Source organism: Leishmania martiniquensis, chromosome 29, assembly GCF_017916325.1.
Source record: "Leishmania martiniquensis isolate LSCM1 chromosome 29, whole genome shotgun sequence".
NCBI classification, from domain to species: Eukaryota; Euglenozoa; class Kinetoplastea; order Trypanosomatida; family Trypanosomatidae; genus Leishmania; species Leishmania martiniquensis.
In genome coordinates, this window is record NC_090164.1 from 1,142,931 (window position 1) to 1,161,928 (window position 18,998).

Consider the following 18,998-nt stretch of genomic DNA (forward strand, 5'->3'; position numbering starts at 1 on the left):
GCTGAGACGCACGGCCTGGCTCGCCGGCAGGACGGCTCGCCTTGCATGACCAGGATGCAGTCGTGGTGCAACAGAGGTAGGGAAGCCGTGCTTGGGTGCGTATGTCTGTTGAGGTGTTCGTTGTCTGGTGGAGCTGCGGAAAGGAGCACTCGGCTAATCGTCGTGGCGCATCTTCTGCGCGTTGTACTTACCGTGCAGGGCTCTGAGACATATGTGCGCGCGAAAATGTATGGGTGTCTTGGCTTGTGTGCGTAAGGGCAGTACTGCACGTGAACAGAGGGTTGGCGGCGGTCGTAGCCGTGCATGCTCTCTGGCTGTTTACAGCTTGGTCCTGCTTGTGCTGCCTGCATCGGTTGCGCAAGCGGGCTTCCAAAGATACATGTGCGGGCTGTTCGTCTGGAGGCGATCTGCTCGACTGCCTCCTGCAAAACTCACAGACAAACACTGTTGCTGCCAAACGTCGCCCTTACTGGCGTCTCTCTTGATCCGGTGCTTTGCTCTTTCTGATTCGCACCCCGCGCGAATCAGGTGACACCGCGATCGCCAGATGGAGACATCCGCGTGTGCAGGGGCAACAAGGGCGCTCCTCTGCCATGTCCGGGCTACTAAGAGCATGCTTGCGCTTTGGGCGCCACTGGTATGCGCTCCTCACGCTGTCTCCACCTGCCCGCATCGATCCTAGCAAGCGCCAGGGCGTCCTTTGGCACGCCTTTGCCATTTTTTTTTGACGGGCCACACGATATCACGCGAATCACTTTCAACCTCTCATTCAGCTGCGCTGCTTTCTGTGTCATCATCACGCTTGGGTGCCCGAAGGTACATATTGAACATCCTAGGAGCTGGTCGCTGCTGTATGTACTCTTGCTCTCGCAGCAATGAAGCAGCATGAAGAGCGCTACGCGGAGTGTAAGGGGACTCGATATGTTCTCATGACACTCCCGCACTTTCGCACCTTCCGAGACCTCGCGTTGTCGCGAGATGCCGCGTGGAAGACGCACTATTCCGATAGCCTACTGAAGGTGGAGTCGAAGCCGCCGGGCGACACCTCCACCCACCTCAATGTGATTAGGGCGACGCGTATCATGAAGAAAGTGCCACCGCTGGTGCTGTACAATCAACTGCACGACGCTCAGTATCGCACCACGTGGGACACGAACATGCTGGAAGGGTACAACATTGTTCAGCTGGATGCGCACAACGATATTGGCTACTATGCTGCGAAGTTTCCATGGCCCTTGAGCAACCGCGACTTCTGCAACATGCGCTCATGGATGGAGTTCACAAACGGTGAGTATATCATTTTCAACCACTCCGAGCCGCACCCCGACTGTCCTGCAAAGAAGGGCTTCGTCAGGGCCCGCTCCATCCTCACTGGGTTCTACATTCGCCCGATTCCAGGCGAAAGCGGCACGCAGCTCATCTACGTCACTCAGAGCGATCCTTGCGGCTCCATCCCACACAGCATTATCAATTTCGCCATGACAAAGGGAGCGCGCATGATACTGGACAATTGTGAAAAGTATTCGGAGGAGTACCCCGCGTATGTGAAGAAGACCTACCCGGCGGATTACGTGTATCCATGGCGCACACCCAAGATGGACTGGGACAGCACCTATCTGTATCCAGAAGACATTCCTGCGAGTGGTGAACCGGCAGCTGAACACCAGGAGCTCGGCACTCAAGGCGGCGGTGGCGACGAAGAGGAGGCCGACGAGCGCGCCAGCGAAAGGAAGGCTGCTCCGTTTCTTTCCAGCAGTGCTTCGCCGGCCGGAACGTCATTGCCGCTCGCCCCGGTTGCCCCGTACCGCATCGCGGATCTTCTTTCGGTGCAGCAGTACCGCTCTATTATGCAGGATTCCATGAATGCGGTAGACCGCTCCTTCCTTCGCGAGGGGCGCGTGCCAACCACGAGGGAATACATTCTCCGACTCAAGTACGTCATCGAGGGTATCCGCCAGACCGCTGTGGACGTTTAGACGGCAACAAAGAGCGCTGCCGCTCCTGTCCGTTGTTCCTGTCAGCTCGAACCGTGTGCCGCCTTGTGATTTCTCTTGAACACAGATGATATGCCTTGGGCGCAAGCAGCAGCAGCAGCAGCCGTGCCTTTTATCCCATTTTTGCTCCCTCATCCATCGGCACGCCCATCGCGGCCGACACGTTGCCATGCCGATTGCATTAGTGTGCGGACGGGGCGGCACAAGTTTTTTTCCTTTTGCTGAGCCGATCGCCAGCTGTGGTGCTTCTTCGCTGTTGGTGTCCCTATCCGGGAGCTGGTTGAGGATTGACGCCCATGCCCTCTCTTCGCGCATGGTGTACCGCTGGGCGTCTCTCGCGATGTGTGCACGCGCACAGACCTCTGCTCCCGCCTCCGCCTCCCCACTCGATTCTCTTTCTGTTTGACGTAGGGCGCGAGCGAAGCACCCCCAAAAGCCACGCGTACGTACATGCGTTGATCATGTGCTGCTTCCCTCGGCAGAAAGCGGAGGTGTGCGTGGAGAAAAGCTGGAGAAAAACGTTAACAATGCACTGTGACCTGCTCGACCTATTCTGCGCACCCACGTTGTGCGCGGGTGCCGTGTGGCGTGGCTTTCTGCGAGGGCATGTGCGCTCCGCTACCTGGATGCGGCTCTATCCCCGAGCTTCGCCGCCTTAGTCTTGTCCTTTTTCTTTGGTACCTCCACTGTGCCCCTTTCATCTAAATGATTGTCGCCATACGTGCTGGCCGCAACGACCGCCCCCCTCCCACCGCCATTTTCCCCCTCTGCCCCTTCATTGGTTCTTCACCTCACATGGCCCCCGAGTTGGAAGCGCTCCTTGTGAATCGAGCCTCTACTGCCAGTTGCGCAGTAACACGGACGCTGCTGCGCTAGGGCGAGCGCCGACATACATGCACACACATACACCTACCCAAACACACACACACACACAGTCAGATCGCGTAGGTGGAGACGCGTGATCGATGCTGCTCGCGTCTCGACGCTTAACAGAATCTGCTCCGCCAGCACCGATCGAGTGCCCTCCTCCCGCTCTCCTTGCTCTCCCGTATCTTGCCTGCTCCCTGATCCTATACGGCGGCGGTGCTTTCCCAAACCGCTCTGCTTCTGTTCGTGGTTCCCAGCAGCAATGGAGGCGACATACATTTTGGATTGTGGGCACCACACCCTCAAGTATACTGCGCTTTCAAAAAATAGTCGGAGGAATGTGGAAGTGCTGATCAAAGAGCGCCGGAGCGAATGCGATGCCTGCGACACTGGCGACGAGCGGTTTCGCCATTGCGTACCTCAGCTGCTATCCGATGAATTACATACGGACGAGGACCTGACGCTCCTACTGCTTCTGGACACCCTTCACTCGCAGAAATCGAAGGCAGCGCTTCTGTACTCGTGCTTCGAGCAGTTTGGCTGCAAGCGGGTCTGCCTTCACTACAGCGCATGCACCGGACTCTACGCAGCGGGTGAAACCTCCGGCGTAGTCGTGGACCTCGGCTACGCAGGAGCTCAGCTCACTTCGGTATACAGCGGCAGTGTGGCAACGGCCACGTCAGCGCGACTCTCTTCTGTTGGTACTCGAAGCGTCGACGACGAGCTTCGCAGGCTTTTGCGCGGCAACGTTACAGAAAAGACACTAGACCTTGTCAAGACTCACTGCTGCTCACTGAGGGAGCGGGAGGAATTGGCGCCGGAACTAGCGCTGCCTGACGGGTCCGTGCTCGCATATGAGGATCTGAAGAGTGAGCTTTACAAAGCCACTAGCGCGATCCTTTATTCCACCACGTCCTCCGTGCCGGACAGCTTGCGCGCGGTGTACCAAAAGCATTCTATTCTCTTTCCCGATTCCGCCTCGTGGCTGCAACTGGGCGGTGGTTCATTGATCAGAGGGGTCGATGAGGTGCTGAAGAGAGCAATGACTCATGCACTTCTCTGTCACTCCCCAAAGCAGCTTCACCTAAAAGCGGTCACGCATGCCCCTGTAACCGGCGGCATCATCCTGTCGCAGCTGAACATCTTTAAGAGCATGTGCATTGACGTGAGCGAGTACGAGGAATACGGTCCTGAGGGCTCCCTTCGCATGCAGGTGGTAGACGCCAGATGACGAAGTCGCTGGGTTCAGTTTCGCATGGGCAACCTTCCGTCGCGAGAAAGGGACTGCTTTCTTTTAGCTTTACATTTTCCTTTTTGGCGACTCTCTCAGAAGCAGCTTCGCGCAGACCACCAAACTTACCTTCCTGCTGCTGATGCACCCGTATGCCAGCCCGCCGGCTGCACTGCAAATGGATGCAGAAGTCGCGAGGGATCCCCCCTCCCGGAAGAGGAGCTCTCCATCGCGGGAGCACAGAAAATCCCTCTGCTCCCTCGGCCGCGCCCACCCGCTCTGCTTTTTTTTCGTGGCCGTCTGAGCCCCTTTCTTTGCGCCGGATGCGTTCGTGAAGCCGCTAGTAGTATTGACTGCTCTCTGGCACTGTGCTAGCTGAAGAGCGGAGATCGTCGAGGGTCCTGAGGACGCTGTGCCACCGAGGTCGTGGCGCGGTCGTCTGACTTTTGCCGGTTCTCGCGGTGCCATTCGCGTCCCGGCTCCCTCCAACAGGCGACCGGGTGCCACGGACGGATGGCGCGTCTCTGAGGCACCCTACGCTCTGTCGGTGCATCGCAGCTCCCATTGTTGTACCTCCCTCTTCCCCTCATCCCCTGGCCTCTCGCCCACTTTCCTGCCTTCTTATGCTCCACTCCTTCCACTCCCTTCTGCTCTGCCGTGGATCGGGTCGCCGTGACTTGTGGTGAGAAGGTCTTTGGAAAGCGTCGCCATTGAGGAGGGGATCTCCGGCATCCCACCGTTGTCTGTCGAGCGTCGTGTGGTGCCGATGAAAATAATAACAGTCTTGAAGCACCGCGTGCGAGCACGCCTGGATCTCGCTCGAGCTCGGATGCAGATGCGAAATCTTCGCGATCACGAATTGATTGGGCGCTACTGCGGGCTGATGCTTTTCCCATTTGCCATCTACGTATGCGTTGGGCAAATGCACACGTACAGTGAGAGCCAAATACGCGATCGCATCATGAAGCAAAAAGGCACACCGTGAGTGGCCCGCGTGTCTCCGTGCATTTGCTGTGCAGCCCCTCGTTTCTTTCTCTCTCTCTGCACCTGGGTCCGCTGCGTTTCGGTGCACGTCAGAGAATAGCGGTGCTTGCGGTGCGAGGGATCGTGGACGGGGTGCACTTGGGTGTGCGGGTGTAGCCGTCATCGTGAGGCGAGGTGGAGATCGAGCGTCGCTTCCAGGCCTCCAACCCCTCCACGCATGTGCAGCAAAGACAGCATGAAAGGCTTTCATTCTGGAGCCTGTCATTATGAAGGACGCCGCTTCCGTTCCGGAATGCGCGATCTGCAGGCTTTGCGCCCCTAGCCCTCTCCGCAAACGTGAAGGAATTCCTCCAGATTATCCTGGCGCACACGCCTCCATTACGGCCGTGTTCTCTCAGAAGCGAAGTGCGTGCTGCTTTTCTTTATCTCGCGCACTTCCCGGTTCGGGAGGCGATGCCCTGATTGCGCATTCTGCAAGAGGAGGAACGAAAGCGTGGCGCTGATGCTCCGTCGTATGCGGGCCTGGGAGGATTATTTTTTTCCGTTTCAGGTGTGGCCCTAAGGCGCTCAAGGAGCTGCTGCCCCCTCCCTCCCCCCTCATGTGCGCTGACTGGATCGCTCGATCTCTCCCGCTCCTTGACTTCTTGAGTACTTAATGATGGACACATAACCGGTGCAACATCGGTGCGTACGCGCACGCCAATCCAGCCCTTAAACACACACACACACACACAAACGCAGAAACGTTCGCCATTGTGCCACTACTCTTGCCGGCAACAGCACACACCCACACCCACACACTTACACCTATATAGTTATCTATAGTTGTACCGCTGGAGCCTTTGCGGCGATTGCCAGTGCGTTGGATCGCCTAGGAAACAGTGTGAGGCCGACGAGAGCGCAAAGGTGAGCCGTGCAGGATGATCACCACGAGCGGTCGCGTCGTTCGCAAGGGTGGCAACGCTCCAAGTAGCCGGAGGGCTCCGCCGCCCAAGCAGACACCTCAGGAGCAAATCGAGGACGCATTGCAGGCGCGCGACTTCTCGAAGGCGACCACCATCTTAGAATTTTACAAGACAAGTGGACAAGGCCTCGGCGACCTATCGATTAACGAATGGCTCGCCTACAGCGCCTTCCACGCTAATGACATGGAGAAGGCCATTGAGGTCTACAAGGACATTCTCGCGTTGGAGGGCGCTGCACCGATCAACCACACATACCTGGGCTGCTGCTATTACGTGAACGGATCGTTTCAAGAGGCGGAGGAAAGTGCCTTACGCGGCCCCGAGTGCCCTCTTCAGACGCGACTGATGTTGCACATTGCACAGAAGACGCATAACGAGGAGAAACTCATGACCTATCACGGCAAGCTGCAGGACACGATCGAAGATCAGCTCTCACTAGCGGCGGCGCAGTACATTCGCAACCATTACACAGAGGCCATCGAGGCCTACAAGCCTATTCTTGCGCAGACGAGGGAATACAAAGCCCTCAATGTATACGTGGCGATGTGCTACTTTAAGCTCGATTATTACGACGTGAGCGTCAGCGTGCTGAACGTGTACTTACAGACGTATACCAACAGTGCAGTAGCCATCAACCTCAAAGCTGCGAATCACTATCGCCTGTTCAACAGCAGGGCGGCTAAGAGCGAGCTGAAGCTGCTCATCGACCTTCAGCGCACCACCTACTACGTTGAGACGGACATTGTGAAGCACAACCTGGTAGTCTTCAATAACGGCGAAGGCGCCCTCCAGGTTCTTCCCTCTCTCCTCGATGTTGGGATTCCAGAGGCACGACTGAACCTCGTCATCTACCACCTGCGTCATGAGCACATCAGCGAAGCCTATGAGCTCATGGCCGACGTGGAACCGCTGACTACACAGGAGTACATCTTGAAGGCTGTTGTGAACGCCTATATGGGTCAAAACATGGACTCGCAGGAGCACCTCAAGGTGTGTAAAGAAATCTTCAACTATGTCGGCTCCTCGGCGAGCGACCGCGATACGATCCCTGGCCGGCAGTGCATGGCGTCGTACTTTTTTCTGCTGCGCGACTTCCCCAATGTGCTCATCTACTTGCGTTCCATCAAGCAGTACTTTAGCAAGGACGACACCTTTCTTTACCTGTACGGCATCGCGTGCGCTGGGAATGGCGAGTATGCGGAGGCGGAGCAGAGCCTGCTCGCTGTCAGCTCCGAAAAGATCAAGTCCGAGTTCAGTTACACGAGCTGGCTGGTACGGTCGCACATCATCAACAAACACCCCAAGATGGCGTGGGATATCTATCTGAAGAAGGAAATGGGCGAATCCATCGGCATTTTGCGACTCCTCGCGAATGACTGCTACCGCACCAGTGCCTTTTACTACGCAGCCAAGGCATTCGACGTTTTGGAGCGACTTGACAATGACCCCGAGTATGTGGAAGGCAAGAAGGGCGCTTGCATTGGCGTGTTTCAGCAGGTCTTCGCGAACGAGGAGCCGGCCGACTCTTTATTCGACATCATGAAGCTGATTGAGGCAAGCTTGCAGCGGCACGCCGAGGACCCGCCATTGGCGCAACAGTTTTCGAGCATGCTGACAGTGATGAAGGACTGGGCAAAAGAGGCGAAGCTGAAGCGCCGGTGAGAGTGGGGGATTTGGTGCTCTTTTTTCGGTGGTGTCGGCGATTTTCTTTTGTGTATCGGTTTGCTGTGGTCGTCGGTGAACTCGCCAAACGTGAGGCAAAAAGCGTCTTAGACTTCGCCAGCACCTCGTTTTATGTAGTTCGATGCCTTTATTGCTCTTCTCCCCCATTTATGTGTATGTTCTTTGCCTCTCGCTGAAGGTGTGACGCTGTTGTCGCGTTCGTTTTTCCTTCTCTTCTCTGTCCCTCTGCGCCTTCCATCCCGTGCGCCGGACTCCTCTCTTTCGTGCACACGCCACCACAGTGGCAGACATGTGCATACTGTGGGCGGCGCCTTCAGAGACAGTCGCACATACATAGAAAAAAAATCGGGCCTGCACACCGTCTCGTGTCTATCTAGATGGGCATGTTGCGAATGGTCTGGTGTGCCTGTGGCCGCTAGTACGTGCATCTCGATGCTGGGCTTGATCGGAACCAGTCGTTATGCACAGCTGCCAGGGGATACACTAGCCGATAGGCTCTCTCCAGCTGAATGCGATGGAGCCTGCTCAAGTCGCCGTAACCGTCGCTAATGATCTCTTCTGGCCTGGCGACAGGCAGAGGCCCACCATGAAAGCAGCTCACCCTCTCGGTGGGCATTTGCTCAAGAGCCCTCATATGCCGTGAGAGACAGACGAGGACACGAAGTCGTCGACAGCGAACCGCATACACAACCCGGCACCCTTCCTTTGCCCCCGCTAATCCTCTTCGTGTCCTCCCTTGGTCAAACGTGCCGTCGAGAAGAACACGCTTGCCGACGCATGAACAGCAATGCGCATATGCGAACGCTGCGTAACGTCCGCCGCCTCTGCTAACTGCTGCACCACTCTGGCACTTTTGCCTCCCCCTTTACCGACCCCGAAGTGCGGCAAGAGCGGAGACTGGTCGGTACCCACTTGGACAAAACACGGGAGCCTCCACGAGTTTTCCGGCGCTAACGAAACAGAGCTGCTACCCAAACGAAAAAGGCGAAGAGTCGATAGCCGATGAAGCCGCATGGACTCGCCGCAGTTCCGTCCATTGCGCAGCCTTCGCTGCTGCTTACTCGCTCCATTTGCGCCCTTTACTGGAAAGACGCGTTTCTCGGCAGCTGCGTCGCCATCGCCCCGCGCATTGTGATCTCGGCAGGACATCACTACAATGCGTCCCGCGACGATGTCGGGGACTTTAGCGTGCTGACACGGCCAGGGCACTGGGCGGCGGTCGAGTACGCGTCAAAGGATAGCATCTATGACGTTGTGGTATTCTGGCTCTGCGAAGAAGTCGCGGCGTATACGGGGCTCCGAGGATATCTGCCGGCGGTGGGGGCGCAGGTGGCGACCGTGTGGTTGTCCCCAAAGCCGCCACATGATGCGATTGTATCGCCAGGCGTCGTGATTGAGAGCGAGTCTGAGAATTGCGTGGCGCGTGGCACGGTGAGTACGACCGGATCGAGCGGAGCGCCTGTCGTGGACGTCTTCGGCGAGCACATCGTCGGTCTTCACCTCACGTCCAACACGCGAGATGGCTCGCGTGTGTCTGGCTTCATACCCTCTCGCAAACTGATTTCCCTTTTTGCCGAAATGTGGGTCGAGCACGCTCGTGTATCGCCTGCAACATAGACTCCAACAGTGCGGACCCCATGCGGATGGCTACACACCCTTCCATTCTTTTCTCTGCCGCGATGCACAGACACTTCTTCGCGAGTTGGTGGTGGTGCGTTCCATCGGATGGGCTACACAATACGCACTCCCTGCGAACGCGTGTGCTTGCTTACGTTCTTCGCGCCCTCGCATGTGCCGCGCTGATTTGTGAAGCAAAAAAAACTACCGAAAGCAGCAAAGGAGTGTCTTCGCATGACCGTTTCGTCGTATGTTGTCACTCCGGCGGAGGCGCCCTCAGTGAGGAGAAGTGTGGGCAGTCGGACGGAGCACAGGAAGGAAGCTGTCGCCGACTCCCTCTTTCATTACACTCCCTTCTCCCACCTAATTCCACGATCTCCGTGGCTGCTCTGCGTCATGTTCACCTCTCTGCCCTCTACTGGGCACGGCAACTCGGCGACCACCCACGATGCCCTCCTCACACTGACTTGAACGAGCCGTCCCACCCCTTCACTCGCTTTTGACCTTTCCTTCTTCGGTGCAAAATATCTTCAACAGTGGACTTGGCAGCAGTACATTGCTTGTCTCTTTGCTTATTTGCGTCCTTGCGTGACAGCGTAATCACACGCGGTGAGGTGCATGTCCGACACCTCTTCCTCCACCTCCGCGGCCGAGCATGCTGCGCTTCAATTCTCATTGGTAGAGCTCGCAGCAGGCGGAGCTGCGGGCTTCGCGGAGCACTTCGTGATGTTCCCCTGTGACACGATCAAGACGCGTATGCAGGGCGGACCTGCGCGGAGTATTCGACACGTCGTGAGGCACGTCTGGAATCACGAGCGGCTAACGCATCTCTATCGCGGCTGCGTGCCGGTGCTCGTCTCAGCGGTTCCAGCGCACGGTGCGTACTTCAGCGTGTACGAGGCGCTCAAACGTTTGTTTGGTGAGGACACCAATGTTGCAATTGCCGCAGCCGCGTCGTTTGCAACGGTCGCGCACGACACAGTGTCAACGCCGTTTGATGTGGTAAAGCAGCGCATGCAAATGGACCAACGCCGCTGCTTCACGACCTCGGTGGAGTGTGCCAGGCGAATCGTGCAAAGAGAAGGCATTGGAGCCCTTTTTGCTTCTTTGCCAACAACGGTGGTGATGAATATCCCTCACTTCTCAGCTTATTGGCTCGCTTACGAGGGTTTCCTTGCATCCCGCGGGCAGGGCAGCGTGCGCCACCGCGAAGAAGAGGCGACGGGAGACTATATGGCCGCCGGCTTCGTGGCAGGTGCGTGCGCCGCCGTTGTCTCATTCCCCTTTGACACGGTCAAGACACATCTTCAGCTTGGCTGCGCGCTCGGCTTCCGTCACACACTAAGTGAGCTGATCCGGCGACGGGGAATTCGCGGCGTCTTCTCTGGTGTTGTACCACGCATCCTCTACACAGCCCCCTCTGGTGCCATCATGATGGTCACCTATGAAACCGTAAAGAACGCGCTCGCGTTATAGAGGGGTATCCTGTGAGGGCCGTCGGTGGCAAGGTAAGCGTATACATCAAGGGGAAGCGAAGCTCGTGGAGTAGTCAGCTCCCGCTTCTGTCCCCATCGACTCGCGATACAACAAACAGGGCTCGTGCTTAGATGGTGAAGTTGGGGATCTTTCCAACCACAAACGCGACAGCAACGAAAAAAACAACTCTTCGGCACGCGCCACTCGTTGGAGAGGGCCGCTATGCAGTATCCCCATTACCGCCGTCTCTTTGCTTAAAAACATTTTTTCTTTTTCCTCCCTTACCGTTAAGGGATTCACACATTCACCTTTGACCGGGCGTACCATTTAAGCAAAGAAATGATCGTTTCTTTCAGCGGCCCCACCAGACAACGAACACCTCAACAGACATACGCACCCAAGCACGGCTTCCCTACCTCTGTTGCACCACGACTGCATCCTGGTCATGCAAGGCGAGCCGTCCTGCCGGCGAGCCAGGCCGTGCGTCTCAGCAGCCATTCCCAGTCCTCCCCGAGCGGTCTTTGCATACGTGCTTGGGCGACCAGCGCCAGACGGAGCTGGGCGAGCTGCGCATGCCTGGCTACGAGCAGGCCGCGCTCATGAGGACGCTGCGCGGCCGCGGAAGCGGCGGCGGCTGTCGCCGGGGTAACGGGGGGGGCTACGTGCATGCAGGATGAGCCCAAGAGGGAGGTCGGCCGGCTCCATGTCAAAGCCCGTGGCCCTGCAGCATGCTTGCTTGCCATGCATCCCCCCTCCAGTCGCTTACAGCTGCGACATCCCATCACATGGTGCGGGGGCTCCCGACGCTCGAGTCTGGAGGTCTCGATGGTGCATGCCGGGCTGCTCTCGTCGTACCCCCCCCGGCGTTTGGGTCGCATCGGCCCCGTCGGTCAGATGTTGGGGATGCCGCGCGCCTAGTACACATGCACTCCAGGGCTGATCGGTGTGCATCTCTTCCCGCCTTGCTCGTCCATCACTATTGCTCTGCTGACCCCTGCGCGCCTTGTTTCGATGCGCCACACCATGCTAGCGGCTCTTGGCAGCGCGCACACACATACACAGGGCTCGCCTTCTCGCATCTTGGGTCCTGTCCCAGGACAGCGTTGTTGTGTAGGGGAGTGGCGGGTTAGGGTTAGGGGGGGCTCGCTGTCTTCACCTCCAGCTCCCGCCGATGTCACCGCGGGCGTCCTGTCGAGGCGCGCCCGCGTGTGTCGCCGGAGGGTAGGACGCTGTCCGTGAGTCTGCGGTACCCGGGGCATCCCGCCTTCTCTTACATCCGAGCATCTCCGGCAAGCGTTGGGGTGCCGAGCGTAAGGGGGGCCCGCGGACAGACATGCGCCTGCGCACCGGGAGCTCAAGGCGTGCACCTCTGCAGAGGGCACAGAGGAGGTGCAGCAGGCACCTGACCAGGAGAGGCCCGTGCAGCGCGGGTGAGATGCGCGCTATCAGACCGCTGCGTGCACGATCGTTGGCGCAGCACGAGATGCGCTTCGAGGGTCGAGCGATCCGAGAATCTCTCGCGCGGCACATCGGGCACAGTGCCCAACCTGCCGCTGTCCGTGTCAGCGCGCGGGGGCACCCCAACGCCAGAGGGAGCCGTAGGCGGCACACCACCTGCACTCCATGCCGCCACTACCAGCCGCACACCATTACAGGGATCCACAGGCGTGACTGGTGCAGGTGCAAGGCTGGGCGAGGATAATCTCCTGCCATTAGCGTACGCTCGACAGCCTGGACCTTCTGGTGTGGGAGGCTTTGCCGGCAGCAAAGCGTGACCTTAGCCTGCCGCCTCGCGCGTCGCGGCGCCGCCTGATGCCGGCCTGACGTGATAGACCGGTGATCAGGCCTCAGATAATGAGTGCAACTGCTGCAGTCATGGACGGCCGTGATTGAACGGCAGATGTGCCAAACACCTCCGTCTCGCCGCTTGTTTTTCTTGGTCTGATGGACGTTGGATGGGTTAGGGGCCGGTAGATGGGAAGCAAAAGGTTCCCCTGATTCGAGCCTCTTTCACGACGGTTTACTTTTTTTCATGTCGGCTATGGGCCTACAGTGAGCGTCATGGTGAGGGAGCTTTATACGGGAACTCTAGCGACACGAGACTAAGCATCTGCTGATGGGGCTGCTGCGTTTTTGGGCTGACGAAGAATGTTTTCTCATCTGCTTCCTGAGCCTCTAATCTGCCATTAGAGCCAGGGACAAGTGGGTGCTTCATCACGCTCCTTTGTGGTCGAGGAGAGTATTTCGCTTGCTCTCTAATGCCGTGGGGTCCGTATGATACCCTTGCTTGCGTCGCACCGGAACCGCATGCAAGAGCGCGTACACGAGCTCAACGGGACTGGAGGCTTCTTTGTTTTTAGCTGGCTCTTTTCGTGCCGAAAGTCCTCATGCTCTTTTCTCGGTATGGCCGTGGTGAACGCGCGACGGCTGAGTATGTAAACATTGTGTGTGCGCACCGAGTGCCGACGGGGCTGATGTCTTCATACCCATTTAAGGGCAACCGAGGCTTTCCCCATTTTCGGGATCCGTCATGTAGACTACCCGCGCAAAGACACGATAGTCGGCGTTTTCTCGCAACTACGGAGAGACACAAGTCGGCGTGACATAGCGGATGACCGGTGCCGTGCGGCAATGCATACGCGCTTGAGTGCATGTATTCCATGCGAGAAGCGCATGCGACAAGGCAGCAAGCGCCCATTATCGTGTGTTGGGGCGCTGTGGCGATGGAATCCTCGGCCTGTTGGTTCCGCGGCCCGTTTTCTCTTTGCCTGCTCCTTTTATATGGGAAGGTGCGTCTTGGCGCTTGGGGAATGAGAAGAGAGCGCTCTTTGATCCGCCCGTGCGAAGGCATGAGCGATGGTTCGGTGTGCGTTTGTGTCTGCTGGCTGGCACACCACTGCGGGTCATTAGCGGTTTGGCTTGAGACGGCGAGTGAGAGATCGTTCAGTGTGTCGGTGGCAGCGCCGCCTTCTCGCCAATCCTTCACAGGAAACTAAAAGAAAAACAGAGGCTGCACATTTGCTTGCGTGAAGACCGGTGCGTTCACGCGATGCGTCGTGTTTCAAAGGAGTGAGGCGAGTTTCATGCGCGCTGCAGTGAGCTGAAGTGCTTTGATGCCACTACGTATGTGGTATTCCGCACGTGCGATACCATATTGGCGTACCGGTTTATTGCTACTATTTACCATGGTACTTTGACTTCGCAGTCGGCTTGATGGTAGACTCTCCCATCTCCTCCCCGAACCTCTTCCTCCTGTATATGCTCTCATGTGGGCTCATACACTTCATCAGCTTTTTTTTCCTGCTGTTGCTCATCTCTTTTCTTGTGTGACTCCCATGTCACCGTCTCAGCTTCGCTTGCGAAGCTCGCAGGTAGTGGAGGGCGCAACAGAAGACCTTCGATGCCGGTGCACTCGTGATGAGTGGTTCTTTAGCATTGCGAAAGCTTCTCTTTGACGGAGGCGACCAGGAAGATGTAAACCGGCGCGGGTACCACTATGCTGGTGCTTACGCGCCGCTTCTCCACCCCGTCGCGGTGCTGCAGCCTGCCGCAGTGCTTCCCAAGAGCGGTCTTCCCTTCGCTTTCCTATGTCTCTTCTCTTCTTTTTCGACGTGTCTCACAATGAGGGTGCGAAACAAAGAGAAATGGTGGATGGGCATGTTTGCTATCTGCGTCGTTTACTACAGTAGCGTGAAGGCGCACAGGGTGGATAACGGACTTGTGGGCCATCAGAGCGGCTTTTTTGCTGCTGGCATGGGCGCCGTCGGATGTGTGGCGCGGCTGATGGCCAAAAGCGGCTCTATTCGCAAGAACTTGGGTGCACTTGGTCTCTTCAGTGGGCTGCTATGGTACGAAATCGGCCGCTTTCACCTTTGGATGGAGCACGTCACAGAGTTCCGCCGTAGGGTGACGCCGGAGCGGTCGTACGATTTGCTCGGTGAGTACGTTCCGCAGTCGCTTGAGGCTGCGTTCCTTCCCTATCGCGATGCTAGGTAGCACAAGAAGAAAACCAGCGACACTGGTAGCCCCTCTACCCCCCCTTCCGTTAAGGGCTCCCTTCCATTGCCGCGGGGAGACGACCGGTAGCCCGGCGGCCACAGCGCTTATCCACTCCTTGAGTGGCCCTCATGCGCGAGTGGCTTATCTTGAGCTCTGCGTCAGTGTGCGTGAGGAGGAGAGGAAGGGACAACGTATCTTTAGACTGCGAGACCATGTGCGAGCTGACGAATTCGACTCCAGGGATTCGATACGTGGTACGTGGGTGTGTGCGCGATCAAACTGCTTTCCCGGAGGCCATACCCGCAGGAAGAGGGCGGGATATTGGTGTGGGGGGACATCAACGCGTAAAAGGATGGTAGAGGTCAGTTAGCGGAGGTAGCCGTCGCACCAGCTTCTTGGCTCACCGAACCCCCCCCCCACCCCCACCATTTCGCCGAATTGTGACTCCTGCGCTCTTGGCCGTCGGGATCTCGGCTTGGCGCCTCTGATGGTCTTTCGCTGCGTTAAATGTAGCGGGCCAGAGACCCTATATGAAAGGGAAACCACGAGGGTTCACGCTGATTGCATCGGTGTGGGTTTAGCCTTTGCGGAGGGTTGAGAGGGGTGGGCACGCTAACCCTATACAGCCTGCACCGACTCCTCTCGTTCTTGCTCTTAGAAATAGACTGGAGAGACGAAAGAGCACAGCGAAGCGTGCGGCGCTGTTCTACAGTTGTGCTGTCGGTGGGGCCGCTTCACCGATGCGTGCTCTTTGTGGCGGCTTGCGCTGCCGGCGGCTTCACGCACACAGCGCCCCATCTGGCCCGTGTTCTCACCTTGATGTGGGGAACGTAGAGCGTGTCGGTTGTCGTTATCGGCGTGACACATCCGTCCTGCACTCGCTGCAGCTCTCTGCTATCCTTTGTCCAGCACACGTCGGGCACTTGCGGGCAGCGCGGCATGCAATTTGGTCACCGAAGAAGCGATGCGATCGCCCAGGCGGTAGACGCTGTGTCCCTGCAAGAGGCAACCAAAGAACAGTGGGCCGGGGGGTCGTCACGGCTCGACTCATGAACCTCAGTCTTCTCAAGAGTCGCTCGAGGCGCCGCTCCCCTCCGCGAGCACCTTCGCCTTCATCCTCAGCGGCCGGGCGACGGCATCACCAGGAATCGCCATCTTCCGGTGTTTAGGAGGTCGTTATGTTCCCTCATCTTTTGAAGCATGCGGTGCCCGCTCGGTGACCGATGCTATCGTTGCTGGGCTCCGCGAGTGTGGTCATGGGCAAGGGTGGGCCACGCACACACGAAGTCCATGCACGGGTGCTCTCTCCTGCAATGTGCCCATCGAAGCTCCGAGGAATCGGTCCCCCCTCTCCTTCCCCTTGCACTGCGGAGACGGCCACCGCAAGCAGCACATTCCTCTCTGGCATGTTCTCTACCGCTTGAGGAATGGAGAGGAGTGGTACAATACCAGCGGAGTGTGACCGGATGGGATTGTATGCATCTTTCCCGCTTACGCACGCTCAGACGCAGTGGCTGGAGCAGCGGCGGCTTGCCGTGGGACGTCGAGAAAGTGAAAAGGCGAGAAGGCAAGACCTCCGCTTCCGCTACCGCTCTGCAGGGCATGCCTTCACCATGTAAGCAGGCCATTCCCCTTTTCATGTGTTTTGGTGCATGACGTTCAGCTTGCTGCTCGCCAGATACGCACGAGCGTAGTAGCGCAGGGTGAGCTGTTGCTGAGGCAGTACCACTGCCGGCGCCAAGTCACGCATGCCGAGGTCGCAACCTCCGCCTTTCGTCGACTTCTTGTTGCACAGCTGTCGCCTTCTGTACCCTGCCTCTCACAGAGTTTTCCGTTTGTGCCCTGTTGCCAAGAAGCCTCTCTCTTCAGGGGGCCGCGGGTGACAGGCGCGCAACGGCCCTCACGGAAAAATGTTTCCTTCACTCTTGCCTGCCGCACCGATTCCTGTTTCTTCACGCGCACATTTCACGAATTTTCTTACCTTTTTGCCCATGGTGAGAACATCGAACATATCCGTTGCTCCTGACTGCCGCCAAAGGGAGACGAACCTCGTCGTGCGGCCGGCGTGGAGCTACAGAACACGCTCAGAAGATTCGAATTGCGCACGGTTGCGCGCGCCTTCTTCCTCGTGCCTGAGCGTCTCATCGCTTGCTATTCTCGTATAATTTGTTTTTTTACCCCAAGCGAAGCGCCATGGCTCCAAAGCCCGTCATCATTGACCATGACGGCGGCCACGATGACCTGGTTGCCCTGGCGTTGCTGCTGGGCAATCCGTTGTCAGTAAAAGTCATTGGCTGCATCATCACGGACGCCGACTGCTTTGTGGACCACGCCTTCAACGTGTCTGGTAAGTTGATGGCCATGATGCACGCCAAGGAGGCGACAGAGCTTTTCCCTATCGCGAAGACGTCCTTCAAAGGCGTCAACCCGTTCCCGTCGGAGTGGCGGTGGAGTGCGAAGAACATGGAGGACTTGCCATGCGTTAACATACCTGAGCACGTGGCTATCTGGGAATCCGTACGTGCCGAAAACAACGCACTTGTTGGGGAGGAACTCATGGCTCAGCTGGTGATGTCGTCTCCAGAGAAGGTGACTATTTGCGTCACCGGGCCGCTGTCGTGCGTCGCGTGGTGTATAGAGAAGTACGGCGAGGCATTCTGCAAGAACGTGGAGGAGTGCATCATCATGGGCGGCGCGGTCGACGTCAAGGGCAACGTCTTCATCGACGGCCGCACCGACGGCAGTGCGGAGTGGAACATCTTTTGGGATCCCTCGGCAGCCAAGACGGTCCTCACGTGCCCACACCTCAGGACGACTATTTTTTCTCTCGACTCCACCAACGCAGTTCCTGTAACTTCGGAGGTGGTGCGGCAATTCGGTGCCCAGAACAACTACTTGCTCTCCCAGTTTATCGGCTCTGCTTGGGCGAGCTGCACACACTTCGAGCTGATGCGCCCCGGTGACGGGTATTACGCGTGGGATGTGCTGACGACCGCCTACGCCATTGAGCGGCAGTTGGCCGAGGTGGAGGCGGTGTCGCTCGAAGTTGTGGTGGACGCCAATGCGCCAAATGAAGGGCAGACGCGGCGCACAGCCAGTGGCGTTCCCTCTGGAAACACTTACGTCGCGAAGAACGCCAACGCGGAGGTGTTTTATTCCATGGTGATTGAGAGCGCGCGTCGCGGCCTGACGTAGACGACTGTGGGCGTTATAAACACTCATCTCATAGACTTCAGCTTTTTGACATCTTCCTTTGTGCCCTTTTCTTGGTGTGATGAATCCCGCCTTTCACCGCAGCTCGTGGTATCGAGGCCTTGCACGGATTCTTGGGGGTTGGGGTGGAGTGCCGTGTGTCCGCTACCTTCATATTCAGTGCGCTTTCGGACTCTTTAATGCCAGTGGACCGGCGTACGGGAGCGCTGTGCCGAGAAGACGTGTGTTCACGATCACATCGACCTCCACATCGAAGGACTCGTCCCGCAGGCCCACGTCGTATAATTGGCCATCAACTGCTTGGCTGCTTTGGCGGCGTTTCCGCAACGCCGAGCATGATTTAAAGGCCCCGCTTGTGCTGCATGTATTGGGATGGCAGTGGACTAAGCATTGCCTCATGGTGCGTGTGGGTGTCGTTCAGCAACATAGCCGTCATGCAGCAACGGCTGGCTCATTGCGTTTCGTCCATCACTCTCTTGGTGCTGAAAACGGCTAGTGGAAGCATGAGAAACACATGCGTGTATTCAGTGCCGCATCGCCTCTTCCTTTCCCTCCCCTTCCCCTCCTCCGTCAACCCGACCTGCTCTTTGCGCATTCCGAAGTGGACCTCGTCTGTCTGCACTGAAGGGCCCATCGAACCTGCCTTTCCCATCGTCGTGGGGGCTGTGGTCGGAGAAGTTGACACGGACTGTACGGATGGGACTGGGGAGGGCGGAGCGAGAGAAGTGACAGGAGGAGCGACCAGCGAAGCATTTCGTTTTTCGTTGAACAAACCGCCAAACAAGTGAGCTCTTGTTGGTGCGACTACGAAGCCTCTTCATGATTTGTGTGAGCGTCGCTGGCGAGACGCCGCTGCCATTCGGGCGAGACTACTCGAGTGCCTTCTGCAACGCAGCCTGACACAATTCAAATGGAACGGAACGAGACGAAGAAAAACGACTCCCTTCCAGATCTGTTTTTCTTTCGCCT

The 18,998-nt window shown here is 57.6% G+C and overlaps 8 protein-coding genes across 8 annotated transcripts; all 8 read left to right on the forward strand.

Annotated features, from left to right (window-relative positions):
• Window positions 1–875: 875 nt before the first annotated feature.
• On the forward strand, window positions 876–1,976 carry LSCM1_04561 (uncharacterized protein; the record flags this gene model as incomplete). Its single annotated transcript, XM_067322064.1, has 1 exon — window positions 876–1,976. The coding sequence occupies one exon, from the start codon at window positions 876–878 to the stop codon at window positions 1,974–1,976; it is 1,101 nt and encodes a 366-aa protein (XP_067177159.1).
• Window positions 1,977–3,123: 1,147 nt separating this feature from the next.
• Window positions 3,124–4,092, forward strand: LSCM1_04562 (uncharacterized protein; the record flags this gene model as incomplete). Its single annotated transcript, XM_067322065.1, has 1 exon — window positions 3,124–4,092. The coding sequence occupies one exon, from the start codon at window positions 3,124–3,126 to the stop codon at window positions 4,090–4,092; it is 969 nt and encodes a 322-aa protein (XP_067177160.1).
• Window positions 4,093–4,858: 766 nt separating this feature from the next.
• LSCM1_04563 (uncharacterized protein) lies at window positions 4,859–5,077 on the forward strand (the record flags this gene model as incomplete). Its single annotated transcript, XM_067322066.1, has 1 exon — window positions 4,859–5,077. The coding sequence occupies one exon, from the start codon at window positions 4,859–4,861 to the stop codon at window positions 5,075–5,077; it is 219 nt and encodes a 72-aa protein (XP_067177161.1).
• Window positions 5,078–5,996: 919 nt separating this feature from the next.
• On the forward strand, window positions 5,997–7,703 carry LSCM1_04564 (uncharacterized protein; the record flags this gene model as incomplete). Its single annotated transcript, XM_067322067.1, has 1 exon — window positions 5,997–7,703. One exon carries the CDS (start codon window positions 5,997–5,999, stop codon window positions 7,701–7,703), a length of 1,707 nt encoding a protein of 568 aa, XP_067177162.1.
• A 1,023-nt stretch (window positions 7,704–8,726) lies between these two features.
• Window positions 8,727–9,341, forward strand: LSCM1_04565 (uncharacterized protein; the record flags this gene model as incomplete). The annotated part of the gene is made up of 1 exon (XM_067322068.1): window positions 8,727–9,341. One exon carries the CDS (start codon window positions 8,727–8,729, stop codon window positions 9,339–9,341), a length of 615 nt encoding a protein of 204 aa, XP_067177163.1.
• Window positions 9,342–9,959: 618 nt separating this feature from the next.
• On the forward strand, window positions 9,960–10,817 carry LSCM1_04566 (uncharacterized protein; the record flags this gene model as incomplete). The annotated part of the gene is made up of 1 exon (XM_067322069.1): window positions 9,960–10,817. The coding sequence occupies one exon, from the start codon at window positions 9,960–9,962 to the stop codon at window positions 10,815–10,817; it is 858 nt and encodes a 285-aa protein (XP_067177164.1).
• A 3,417-nt stretch (window positions 10,818–14,234) lies between these two features.
• LSCM1_04567 (uncharacterized protein) lies at window positions 14,235–14,813 on the forward strand (the record flags this gene model as incomplete). The annotated part of the gene is made up of 1 exon (XM_067322070.1): window positions 14,235–14,813. The coding sequence occupies one exon, from the start codon at window positions 14,235–14,237 to the stop codon at window positions 14,811–14,813; it is 579 nt and encodes a 192-aa protein (XP_067177165.1).
• Window positions 14,814–17,009: 2,196 nt separating this feature from the next.
• LSCM1_04568 (uncharacterized protein) lies at window positions 17,010–18,011 on the forward strand (the record flags this gene model as incomplete). Its single annotated transcript, XM_067322071.1, has 1 exon — window positions 17,010–18,011. One exon carries the CDS (start codon window positions 17,010–17,012, stop codon window positions 18,009–18,011), a length of 1,002 nt encoding a protein of 333 aa, XP_067177166.1.
• Window positions 18,012–18,998: the final 987 nt, after the last annotated feature.